Below are 13,068 nucleotides of genomic sequence, written 5' to 3'. Positions count from 1 at the left end.
TCACTCACCCAGTGATGGCTTGAAAAGTCCACCTCTTTAGAGCTTTGTTTAGGAGGCATTGAGAGGGAGAACAAAAGCACAAAAAAGAAAAGAAAAGAAGCATTAGGTTGTTGCTATTAGCTAGGGTTAAGGTTCAAGGTAAGAGAATAAACACTAAAAAATTTAACAACCAAGATCCATGAAAAATAATTTGCAGATAAAGATTAAATTGATTTTAAAAAATAGATCCAATTAATTTAATCACTTTTATTCACTTAATTCGTCATTCATTCAGTTTGGTTTAAAATTAAATTTTGATCCAATCTAATTTAAAACAATTTAGACGGATCAATTTTAAATATTTGTCTTATTTTATTAAAAAATATTAAATAAATAATAAGATATATAGTGAATAAAATAAAAAAGAGTGAATATCTGTAGATATCAAAATAATAATAAAAAAAGTTAAAATCTATTGACACAAACTTTTATGTGCAGATACTTTTAATAACTTTTTTTAAATACAAATTTAATTAATTCAATACTTGGATTATGTGATATTATACTAAATATTATGTTTATCAAATTTTACAAATAATTTATGCAGCTTTCTTATCTCTTGGTCAGCATAATTAAAAAAAAAATAGTTTATTTTAATTGTTGACTATATCAATAATAAGAGTGATAAAATGAGTCAACTTACTTAAAGTTGAGGAGGGCAAATTGATCTACCAAAGAAATAAGATGGGATGGGTTAACCTACTAAAGAAAATAGGTTAAAAGATGTAACACACCCTATTTAACAGTGAGTTGACAAATTGATCCTCTTTAATGAGTTGAAAAGTTAAAAATTAAAAATAAATTTACAGAACTTGATAATTATATTTATATATCTTTATTCAAATATTTCTAAAAGATATATTTAATTAAAATTATTTTTAATCAACAAGAATAAGTTATGTGATAATACTAGAAATGTATAAAAAAATATATAAATAAATCATATCATAATTTCATTAATTTAAAATAACAACACATACTTAGATAAAAATTCAGTTTAGATTCAACAAAAATAAATCCAAAATCCAATATAATCTAGTATAATTTTTTTTATTTTCATTTTATTCAAAATGTCATTTATTCAACTTTTTTTGGGAATTTTATCGGACATCTAGTTCTAGATTTTTCATTACCCATTGTGTGTTTTGGTCTTTATTTTGGGCTTGTAGTAGTGTGTGGCTGAACTTCGGCCCGCTACCACAGTAACTGATGGTGGCCTCTCCCTTATTTAACGAAGCTCATCATGCAATTTTTTTAGAGTTAATCATCCATACATTATCAGTGTAAAATTTTTTACATTGACAACTAATATATCTTTTAAATTATTTTATTTTATTTTTGTTTCATTAAATAAACAACTGACATGATACTATTAAAACATATGATTAGTTGTCAGTATAGTATAGGTGATTAACTAGTTAGGCCATTAAATTTTTTACATGTCATTTTTAATAATAAAAATATATCATTTTTAATCAATAATTAATCAGAAAATCAATGAATCATATCTTTGAAAATATCTTTAAAAAATCCACAACCTTGAATTAAATATTTGAAATATTAAAAATTGAGTGAAAATTTGGAGTTTAAAAAAGTTTGAAGTTAATAGTGTAAAAAAATAAGTTTTAAAAAATTATATAAATGAACTAGTGACTGTCTTGATTCTTGATTGCTAGAAATAAAATAATTAAGAAAAAAAGAGAGTAATGTATAAAAATAGTTAGAGAAAGATATAATATAACACAAGAAAAAGAGTGGAAGATGAGGATGCGGATAATTTAAATAATTTTAAAAATAAAATTTATTTTAAAAATAAATAATTAAAATAAGATTTAAAGAAATTTTTGAAAAAAAAAATAAACAAGAAAAACATATCTATTAAAAATGAGAGGTGTATATAACATTTTTCTTTAATTATTGTTGGCTAAGTTCTTCGGTTTGTTATGTCAAAAGGGAAAAGTTCATCGGTCTGTTTCCAAATTATTGGGCCACAAAATTTGTTATAATTAGATTTTAGTATAATTTTTCACAATTAAATATTAATAACTTGATTAATATTAACAAAACTACAAAATCTTTAACAAAGTACGAATTTATAACTTAATTTAAAAAAAAACTTTATAATTAAGATTTTGTAATATAAATTTTAATGAATTTATGTTATAAAAATTTATCAGATTTTAAAAATATTTTATAAGATTTCAGAAAAGATAATAAAATTATTAAAAAACAATACAATTAATAATAAATAACATAAATAATAAAATTTGAATACTGAAAATTAAAATCAATCTTTTACTTCGTGCCTTCTATGCATTATTATTATTATTATAATGCATTGAGAGTTGAGACCACTAGCTAGAAATAACCCACTAATAAATGCCATTATTATTTTGTAGTGTGAGACCATAATTTATTTTAAGGGCCAATAATCGGATGTGTCATCTAGTTTGATGCAAAGATTAAAATCAGCAATAAAAGAAAAGGGGAAAAATACACAACATATTCTAACATCTTAAACAAAACCATAGAAATTTTCATATTATTATTTTAATCGATGTATCCTTTCATTGAGAGTAAAAGAATTGGAAATACACAATATACATAATTTGTGTAGAGTCCAGACCAACATCTAAAAAAAAAGGAGAGAAAAATATGTGTATGAGATTCATGAGGTGGGGCAGAAGGTGATGGTGTAATCAGATCCAGAACAAGTGCAAGTGCTGGAAGCATCATCGTAAGCATAACTATACGCTGCCGGACACGCATTCTTGAATATCTCCGAAAAATGCGTCGGAGAACATGTCTGCGGCGTCGAGTGCTCGCCGGTGCAGCAAAACTCCGGCGTGTTGAAAGCAATGCACGCGCTCTTGCACGCCACCACCGCGCCGCCGTTCCTCACCTGCAGCTCCGCCGGGCACCCGCGGTTGAGGTCCGACACGCACCCCGCGAACTGGCAATCACCGGTTCCCCCGGTAGCCCGCACTCCCATGCCCACGTTGTAACCGTCCACCAGACTCACGTCGTAGAAGTCCTTGTTGCCGTTACTGGCGCTTCCGATCGTAAACTCCGCCAGCGTCACCGGCGGGACGCCTCCGCCGCTGCATCTCAGTCCTCCGCTGCAGTCTCCGGTGGCGCATTTTCCGGCGCCAGACCCGTCGAAGCTGCACCCGGTCCGGGCCCAGAAGCGGCCCGACCAGCCCGATGGTGCGGTTAGTTGAACCGCCGCTCCCGGCGGCAGGGGGAAACCTCCGTCGCCGAGAATGGCGGCGCCGTTGCCGGAAAGTGTCCCTGGCCAAACTGTTTCTCTGCAGTGGTTTTCCAGTCTAAACACTGTGGCAGATGCTACATTGCCTGCTTTGACAATTAGAACATGCGTAATAAAACTAATTATAATTAAGAGTACAAATTAATCATAATTCTCTATATTAATTATCAGAAAATTTAGATAAATGCAGCTTATATGCAGTCTTACCTAAACTTTGAGGGACCAGATTGGCACACCATTTTTTAAAACCTTGATTTCAGTATTTAGATAATCTAAAATGAGAATTTTTTTTTTCTTCAAAAGTTGCAGGCAAATGTAGTACATAACATAACACAATCCTAATTAATCCAAAAATATGTGATAATGCAGTTTGTCAAAAATTGCTGGCAAATGTGGTAGATGCAATCATAACACAATCCAAAAACTTTGATAATGCAGCCAGAATTGTGGTTCTTGTCTTTCAAAAATGAAAACCTTACAATTACAGACAATATGACAGCTACAATTGGAATTAGGAATAGTATTTAAAAGTTAGCAAGGGATGGTTGTTTACCTAAGAAAAAGAGGAAGAGGTGGAAGAGTGGAGAGGATTTTAGGGCCATGATTTAAAATTGATAGAGGGTGGAAGGAAGAGTTGAAGTGAGAATGGAAAATGATGGGTTGGGGGGCGTACATGTACTTATAACTGAGGAACCGTTTTGTTTTGAAATTGTGATTTAAGAATTGGGCCCTATCTTTCCGTGAGAAATTGAAGATTGTGGGTCATCTTTTGATGGGACGTGTTAACTCACTCAGACTCTTGCTTCTCCCCCATTTACCACTATTTCCCACGCATAAATAACTATCATAATCATAATTATTATTCATTTACGCTCACGCACTCATTTTTATTCTTTTTCATATTTTTTGTTTTACTAGGCTGGATTATCTGATGCAATGCACAGGTTAAATAGAAAATTAGGTTATATATTAAATTTAAAAATGATTAAATTATGACTAATATTTAAGTTAGTTTAATTATTTCAATTATATGAAAAAAAATTATTTTATTAGATAAAAAAACTCCAGTAAATTATTATTGAGATGAGAAAAAAATTTAAAAAAATATATCATATTATAATAATAAATTAGATAAAAATAGTAATAAAGTATATGTTTTGTCGTAATTCGGGTATTAATAATGTAAACTTTCACGTCATATTTATCTATAATTTAACTACCAGTCAATAAAAAATATATTAATGCAGAAAAGAAAATTCTTAATTATTGTTAAAAAAATAAAAATAAAAATATAGTAATTTGGCTAAAAATATTGTCCCACGGTATTAAAAATATATTGTCTCAAGAGTAATCATAATTTTTTTGGATAATGATGATTATTGGAAAGCAACGATTAATTTTTAGGTATAAAAATATAAGATATGTATTTTTTTTAATATAGTTTATTATCCTAAATATTTTGATTAAATGATATAAGGGGTTATTACTTATATAAAAATATTTATATATATATATATATATATTTTATAATTTAGTAGTATCTATTATTTCTCTTTATAACATTCTTTCTATTACATTATATAAACTATTTTGCACTTAAATAATATTGGGTCTAGTTATATAAACTTTTGTTTCTCCATAAACACTTCATTTTAATAAAATAAGTTTCTTTTATGTGTTTATCTTTTTCTTTTTTTTAAATTAAGTAATTTTCTGCATTTTTTAAGAAATAACTTCTGTCTACTTTTTTTTTATTAAAATTATTATTTAAAAACACTTGTTTTTAATTTTAAAAACACTCACAAGTATGAAGCAAAACAAGGATCCGACAAAACAAAAATATGCATCAGACGACACAAGACGACAAACAAAAACGTCACATAGACAAGTCAAGAAGCATCAAACAGAAGTCAACAAGACTTAGACGAAAGTTGGTCAATACTCAGAAGAAAGTCAAGACTTGAGATGCATAAGGACTACCAGACGCAAACGAAGATTGCCATGAAAGCATATGAAGAATCAAGTTGTTAAGACAAAAGAAGCAATTTCTAGGAAGGTTTTGAGTATGACAAATATAATACATGTTATTATCTCTAACAAGCGTGTTAGTGTTTTAGAAGAACATCAGTACAGAAAAAATGAAGAACAAACATATGCATCAAATGATACAAGACGATAGGGCATCAAGCACAATCTAAGGCAAAACATAAAAACTCAGACGCAAGATGGTCAACGACAAAAAAGAAACTCCAGAAGAAATAGAAAGTCTGACCATATATATAAGTTGACCAGATGAAAGGAAAAGTCAATATGTTAATGACAAATGCTCATACAAAGGTTGAAGTTTGAGCTATATATAGACTACCAGACGTAGACGAAAATTATCACACTATCACCTGAGGAATCAAGCCTCAAAGGACAATTTGAATATTGTCCACACTCACAGGAGAACACGCGAAGTCATCTGAGTTGTAAGAAGAAAAGAGGAAAGGAGAAAATCAAGCGTAGAACCAGAAGCATGCATGTGTCAGAGAAAGTACATTACTTTTTCAGACAAGGACAAAACTTCACAGCTATTAGACCAGAAAAGGACAAAAAGGTTCCTAGGTCTTTGCTAAACTTAGACACTACTGCTACCAAGACAAAGAACACTTCACACAAGGTCTATCACAAGAAGCAAAATTTAATGCAAGAATCTGAGCATTAAATGACAAGATCAAAAGGGTCGTGAACGCTTATATCTGCTTCAACGGACACTTGCAACGGGCAGATTTTACAAGACTATATATAGGTCTCAACATCAAACCTTAAGAGGTTGGCTGTTTGACCCAAATGGTGCAAGCATGAAAAAGAGTTATATGCAGCCCATGAAGTAACGAAAACAAAGATAAAGCATGTAGAGTCAAATGTACCTTAGTGTAATTCTCTCTGTAAATTAAGGATTCTAAATGTATACATCTTAGAAGCAAAACCTTAGTGAGTGTAGATCATATATGTATCCTCTCTATGAGAGTAACCCAAAATACTCAAACCTGACCATACATCTATCAGTAGTAAAGCATGAAGAGGCTAGGCAAAGAATACTTGTAAAGCCCGGAGAGGCTTGTTGTTAAGTCTCAATTTTACCTCTTTTTGGATGAGACTTATTGAACAAATTCCACTCATCCTTTGAACCATTGCAATATAATTGTTCTCTTTTTGGTTCATTTTGTGTGCAGATATAACTAACCCAAATTCATCTAACAATACCTTAATCCACCTCATTTTTTGTGCAGGTATTGAGGAAGAGTGGAAAGTTGAAGACTCTTAGGATTGGAAACCTAAGAAGCTAAGGAGCAGAGAAGAGGTTCTGCGCCGGGCTCAATATAACCTGTGCTGGGCGTGACAAAAACAAAGTATTTCATCTCTGCCAGTTATATTGCGCCGGGCGCAAAAGGAATTAAGCCGGGCGCAAAAGGAATTGCGCCGGGCTTGTGTTGAGACAGAGAGTGCTTGACTTCTCTGGAAGAACTTGCGCCGGGCGCGAAGAATTGTGCGCCGGGCGCGGAACCCTAATCTGATCTCCCAGGCTCGTATTTGAAGCCATTTTCGGGGATCTTTCTCTCCATTCTCACATTGGGCGCCTCCAGGAGCTGCGGAAGGGATTCCCAGGGCTTGGGATCGTCCGTGTGCGGATCTTTCCTTCGGTTCTTCATCCTCCTTTCATCTCTATTTTGTATTTGCCCTCTTTGTTGAGAGGTTTCACCCATTTTGTGGGGTTAGATGTAACCAACGTACTCTATTGTAATCTTTACGATTTTAATGATATATATACATGTTGTTTTATTCTTTGTTGTGTTTGTTTATATTCTTAATGCTTGCTTTGGATTGATCACCCTTTGCATGATTTAAGGTTCCATGGGTATTGGAAAATAACCTGTGAAACTAGTTCTGAAACATATGCCTAGTGGTGATTGTATCTAGGGATAGAGCTTGACCCATCAGTAGTCTTAAACCCTAGCCCGTAATGCGGGTGTAGATATTGGGTACTCAAGGGATTGATATTCAATATCCGCACCTAGGCTCTTTCTCTAAGGGATTAGGTTTGAGTAAACTTATGGGTTGACTAAGCAATGAATTCAACAAGAGATTAAGGATACATTAGTGTTACGTTTGGTGAAATCTGACCCCCACAACCTCACAATACCACAATACCATTCCTTACCTTTTCCACTCACAAAACAATATTTATTTACAGCTTTCATTCCAATAGTCACAACCTTGCATTCACTGCACAAACTATGAAATTGGAATTATTCTTTAGTCACGAATAGTTAATAAATGCTTATATTACCTTCTAATCCCTGTGGATACAATATTTTTACTACTTGAACGGCCGGTATACTTGCCGTGTTTGAGACCGTTGATAGAATTAAACGAATTTACAAATATTAACAAAAGTGCTTCAACGGAAATCTCAACACTTGTCAAAGAATACTAACTGCTAGCTAGAAGTGGCTGATAAGAGAATACTAGCGTTGGTGAGTGAAGCCAACGGGCCAGGAGTGGTCAAAAATACTTGGAGAACCAGAAATGGTTTAAGAATACTAGCGTTGGTGAGTGAAGTCAACGGGCCAGGAGTGGTCAAGAATACTTGGGGAACCAGAAGTGGTTTAAGAATACTAGCGCTGGTGAGTGAAGCTGGCAGGCCAAGAGTGGTTGAGAATAGTTGGACCAGGAGTGGTTCTAACCTAGGTGGTTCATAATACTCACTCCTAGCCTGAAGAGGCTGAGAAGAAGATACTAGCGTTGATGAATGAAGTCAACGGGCTAGAAGTGGTCAATAATACCTATGTACTTCATTTTGATATCTAGTGAAACCCTTCAATTGAAGGAGACTGGACGTAGCTCAGTTGAGCGAACTAGTATAAAATGATTGCATTACTTTTCTTGTTTAACTAGAAACAAATCATTTTTACTAAGTAAATATTTGTGAAAGACTTCATCCAATATTTACATATCGTTAAAACCATTTTTCAGACGAAGACGCAATTTCATTTAACAAATATATTACAATAAAAAGCTTTATCTACCGCTTGTTTTTAAACAAAACTATCTTGAAAAGGAAAGTGTAACAACTTCAATAATTATTATTATAAACCATTTTCCTCAGTAGTTGATAAACCTGTTAGACGCAATGACCTTATGTTAATCAAATTCTGGCTAACCGTTTGATATTCATAAGTGCATTGGATGAAGTATATTACTCTTGCAAAAAATATTTTCAAAATTCCTTCGTACATACACACACATATTCAACCCCCCTTCTATGTGTTTTTCTGCTAACTTCACAAGTCTTAAAGGACAAATCAAGGCATCGTCTACAACCACACAAAAACAAGGACTCTAAATTGAATGCGCGAAAATAGAGAAATGAGAAAATCAAGCGTAGAAGTAAAAACATGTTTGTGTCAGAAAAAGTACATCACTTTTTCAGTTAGGGACAACATTCTACAAGCTACGTGACTAGGAAAGGACAAAAAGGTTCCTAGGTCTCTGCTATATTCAGACACAACTGCTAACAAGACAAAGAAGACTTCATGCAGGGTCTATCACAGGAAGCAACATTTAATGCAAGAACTCAAGCATTAAATAAGCAAAATGAATTGATCATGCACGACTATAACTGCCTCAACAAACACCTGAAAAAGGAAGCTTTGGTTCAACGGATATATTCAAAGATCAACCAACGATCAGATTCTACAAGACTATATATATCACTGCCTCAAACCTTGAAGGGTTGGCTTTTCGCATCGACAAAAAAAGTAATATCAAGCCCAAGCAAAAATCAAACCAGAGAAACATCTTATAGAGTCAAATGTAAATTAATGTATTTGTCTCTGTAAACTACGAAGTTTTCAAATATGTACATCTTAGGATCAAACCGTAGTGAGTGTGCCAATTTATGTATCCTCTCTATGAGAGTAAACCATACACTCAAACCAAACCTGTCTAGCTATCATGTGTAAAAGCCTGAAGAGGTTAGGGAAAAAATACTTGTAAAGCCCGGAGGGGCTTGTCAAAGAATACTCACTGAGAGCCTAAAGTGGCTGAACAAAGAATACTAGTACTGGTGAATGAAGCTGGCGGGCCACGAGTGGTCAAGAATACTTAGAGAACCAGAAGTGGTTAAAGAATACTAGCATCGACAAGTGAGGTTGACGGGTCAGGAGTGGTCGAGAATACTTGGACCAGGATTGGTTTTGACCTGGACGGTCCATAATACTCAATGCTAGCCTGAAGAGGCTGATAAGAAGATACTAGCGTTGATGAGTGAAGTCAACGGGCCAGAAGTGGTTGATAATACTTTTGTACTTGATTGCATATTTAGTGGAACCCTTCAGTTGAAAGAGACTGGACGTAGCTCGGTCTGAGTGAACTAGTATAAAATAACGTGCACTACTAATTCCAATTTCTCAGATGCATATCCTCATTTCTAATTAAATATTTGTGAAAAACTTCGTCCACCCAGAATCTCTTAGTGAAATCAATTTTCAGGCGTAGACGCAAACTTTGTTCAATATTTAATTCACTGAAAAGTTTTATCTCCTGCTTATCTTTAAATGAAACTATCTTGAAAAGGAAAATGCAAGAACCTTAATCATTATTGTTATATGAAACATTTTCCTTTAGCAGTCAATAAATCGTTCAGATGCAGTGACCCTGAGTTTAGCAAATTATGCATAACCGTCTAGTATTTAAAAGTACATTGGACGAAAAACATTACTCTTGCGAAAAGTTTCTAAAAATTCTCTTTGTTCACACACACACATATTCAACCCTCCCTTCTATGTGTTTTTCATCTAACCTCAAAGTAAATAACCTAAGGAAAATTTAGATTATATTAATAGGGGTTGTATAACCTCCAACACATTGATGGGGTTATAACCCTCGTTAATCTGTAGGAGTTATAAACACATGTTATTTAACGAAGTTATAAATACACATTACTTAACGAGGGATTACGTAACCCTGGTTAATCACTAGGGGTTAAAAATCGCAATTACATATTTGGGGTTAGAAACCCTTTTTAATTATTGGGGTTTAGAAACCACAACTACATAGTTAGGGTTAGAAACTTTGTTAATTACTCGGGGTTAAAAACCTCAACTACTTAGTTGGGTTTAAAACTGCTAGGAAATTTGCAATTTTTAGGGGTTGCTAAAAACCCCGCTAACACGTTCCCTACGGATGATTTATCGAGCGTTTGTGCAACCCCCTGGAAATGCATTTAGTAGGGGTTATAACCCTGGTTAAATTCAAAATTAACCCCCGTTAAATCCTATTTTTTTGTAGCGAGAGATTTATTCAACTTGATTGAATAATCTTCTTTAGAAATTGCATCGTTAGACAAATTAAATTCTTCTAGGAGTTTCATATAAATGTCATCATCAAGAGAGCCATACAAATTCATGTTTTTTTTTTGTCAAATTCATAAAATCTTTTAAAATTTTATAACATAAATCTACTAAAATATGAATTACAAAGTTTTGATTAAAGTACAATTTTTTAAAAGATGAATTTGGTCTTAGATTAATCTGTTTCAATAAAAAAAGGCAAAAATAAATGGAGCTAAAGTCCAAACAAGCTAAAGTCCACCAGAAAAGCTTGTGGAAACATGTCAGTCCAAAAAGGAAAATACAAAATAGAAAGGATAAATCATACACCCTACTATCAACAAATGAAGAGATGTTATTCTTGGCTAAGCAATATGCTATTTATTAGATTCACAAAGAATATGAAAAAATGAGATCTCTTCAAATTTGAAACTACGAAGATTAATCTGACAAATCAAATATGCAAGAGTAAGAGGACAGCCATGAGAGCAGTTGAATAACAAGTTGAGAATCAATTTTTCTGACTTTTGTAATATGCTAAATTTTGTTTCATTCTACTGATGCATCAGATAGTTGGGTTTGGAGTGTATAGCTACAGTTGGATATACCATTAAAGTAGCATAGATATGTTTGTTGTTCCAATTGATCTTGTCTTCAAATTTATTTGGGAAGTTAAAGGACTGTTTGAGATTGCGTTCAAATTTATTTGGGAAGTTAAAGGGTTGTTTAAGATTTGCATTCGTATGGAGGTTCTTCTATAATAGAAATCAAAAGTTGGAAAATTTAAGCAAAAGAAATGTGTGAAGCCTTGATGGAGATAATTTGATGGAATCATGCCTAGGAAGGCAAGAGGTGACACATTAAAGGAGCCAAGATGAATGTGCTAGACAGGAAGGTTTGAGCCAGTCAAGGCCCAATGGGCACGATGGGCTTTGAAGGCCCAATATGAGTTTCACATGGGCCTTATTGATGTATTCATTGTTTTTATATTAGTATAAGTTTCATATAATTTGGTCTTGTATTTTGGACCCATAAAGTAGTATTTTAGGCTATAGGCTTATTAGGCATAGTTTTGGGCTTCATGGGCCTTTGGGCTTTTGGTACCCAATATTGGGCTCATTTTCATTCTTATAATTTTTCCTTTCCATTGTATTTATTTGGCCATTGTATTTAGGCCATTAGAATAGGAAAATATAAGGAATACTTAAGTGAACGGATTAGGTTAAATTAGGGTTAATTTGGAAGTCATTTAAGTTGCATTTGAGTCACATGTTCCTCGCCACTAGTGGCTGAACATGTGCTTACTCAAATCAACCCTAAATGCTATCTAAATTAAATCTAAATGCATGGAACACCTAAACTCACGGCCAAGCACATGTGCACCTAAATTTGAATTCAAATTTCAAATTTGAATTCAAACTTTAGGCGCCAATTTGTGTAGCCTTGTTTTAGGCGCCAATGCTACTCAAATCTGTGGCTACTTAAGTGAATTCTTCCCATTGTAAAGAAACTTTTTGAATGAATAGAATTTTCTGAAATTAAACTTCAGCCAATTCTCCCAAAGAGTCACCGAGAGAGAGCCTTCATCTTTTAGGATCCCTACCTAGGTTTTCCTTCTTTTTGAAGTGAGCTTTCCTTTGTTCCTTAAGCTTGGATGCTTCCATCCATAGTTTAGGTAACCTTTGTCTGAAAACTTCCTTCCATCAAGTGACTTTCAATCCGGTTCTACATCTCCAAAGAAGAGGTCCAAGCATAGGCGAATCCAACGAGTAGTACATCCACCACTTCTCCTAGTTTCTCCATCATAATTTCTTTTTATGGGATATCATCATGTAGAGAATGTGTTTCATCTCGTAGCTTTGCATATTCTATGTAGCAAAAATGTATAAAATGGATTGAAATTCAACAACCATTCTCAAGTAGTTGTGTTGTCCGCTTGAAAATTTTTAGGCTGTTTTGTTGACAACAAAATGCAACATTTATGGACCTCAGTATGTATGTCTTTTATGTGATCTATTTGGTTGATTAAGAATGATATTATCTTCAAGCAATTTATCTCTTATCAAAATAATGTGTTTAATGTAACTATCTATGTGACATCCTTATTACCCCAACACATATATATTGTAATAATGTAAATAAACTAAGGAAATAAACTTTTCAACATCGGTAAAAAGGTTCACATAAAAACCTTTAGGAAAATTCTTCAATATCCAAAATATTTTGAAAATGAAACTTGTAGAATAAAACATAATAGGTTACAAAATGTTTTCAAAATAATAAGTACAACTCCATATACAAATAAAATTCATGTCCTAGAAATCCTCTGTCTCGATATCACAATATTAGAGCGTACCCATAATTCAACTGTTGGCATTCTAGATG

The 13,068-nt window shown here is 33.1% G+C and overlaps 1 protein-coding gene across 1 annotated transcript; it reads right to left on the bottom strand.

The window, feature by feature from the left end:
- Positions 1-2,554: 2,554 nt before the first annotated feature.
- On the bottom strand, positions 2,555-4,010 carry LOC109815208 (pathogenesis-related thaumatin-like protein 3.5). Its single transcript, XM_020379857.3, has 2 exons — positions 3,861-4,010; positions 2,555-3,393 (listed from the first exon to the last, which is right to left on the bottom strand). The coding sequence occupies exons 1-2, from the start codon at positions 3,907-3,909 to the stop codon at positions 2,708-2,710; spliced, it is 735 nt and encodes a 244-aa protein (XP_020235446.2). The 5' UTR covers positions 3,910-4,010; the 3' UTR covers positions 2,555-2,707.
- Between the last annotated feature and the right edge of the window lie 9,058 nt (positions 4,011-13,068).

This window comes from Cajanus cajan, chromosome 9 (assembly GCF_000230855.2).
Source record: "Cajanus cajan strain Asha chromosome 9, NIPB_CcT2T_4, whole genome shotgun sequence".
NCBI lineage: Eukaryota > Viridiplantae > Streptophyta > Magnoliopsida > Fabales > Fabaceae > Cajanus > Cajanus cajan.
Note: the sequence above shows the minus strand (reverse complement) of the source record. Positions and strands in the feature narration are given on the sequence as shown.

What these genes read in the sequence shown, in the direction of transcription:
- LOC109815208 (XM_020379857.3), bottom strand. Translation starts at nt 3,909, where the DNA reads ATGGCCCTAAAATCCTCTCCACTCTTCCACCTCTTCCTCTTTTTCTTA. An exon ending in CCTCTTCCTCTTTTTCTTAG is followed by an intron (nt 3,394 to 3,860) that starts GTAAACAACCAT and finishes TTGTCAAAGCAG; the next exon opens with GCAATGTAGCATCTGCCACA.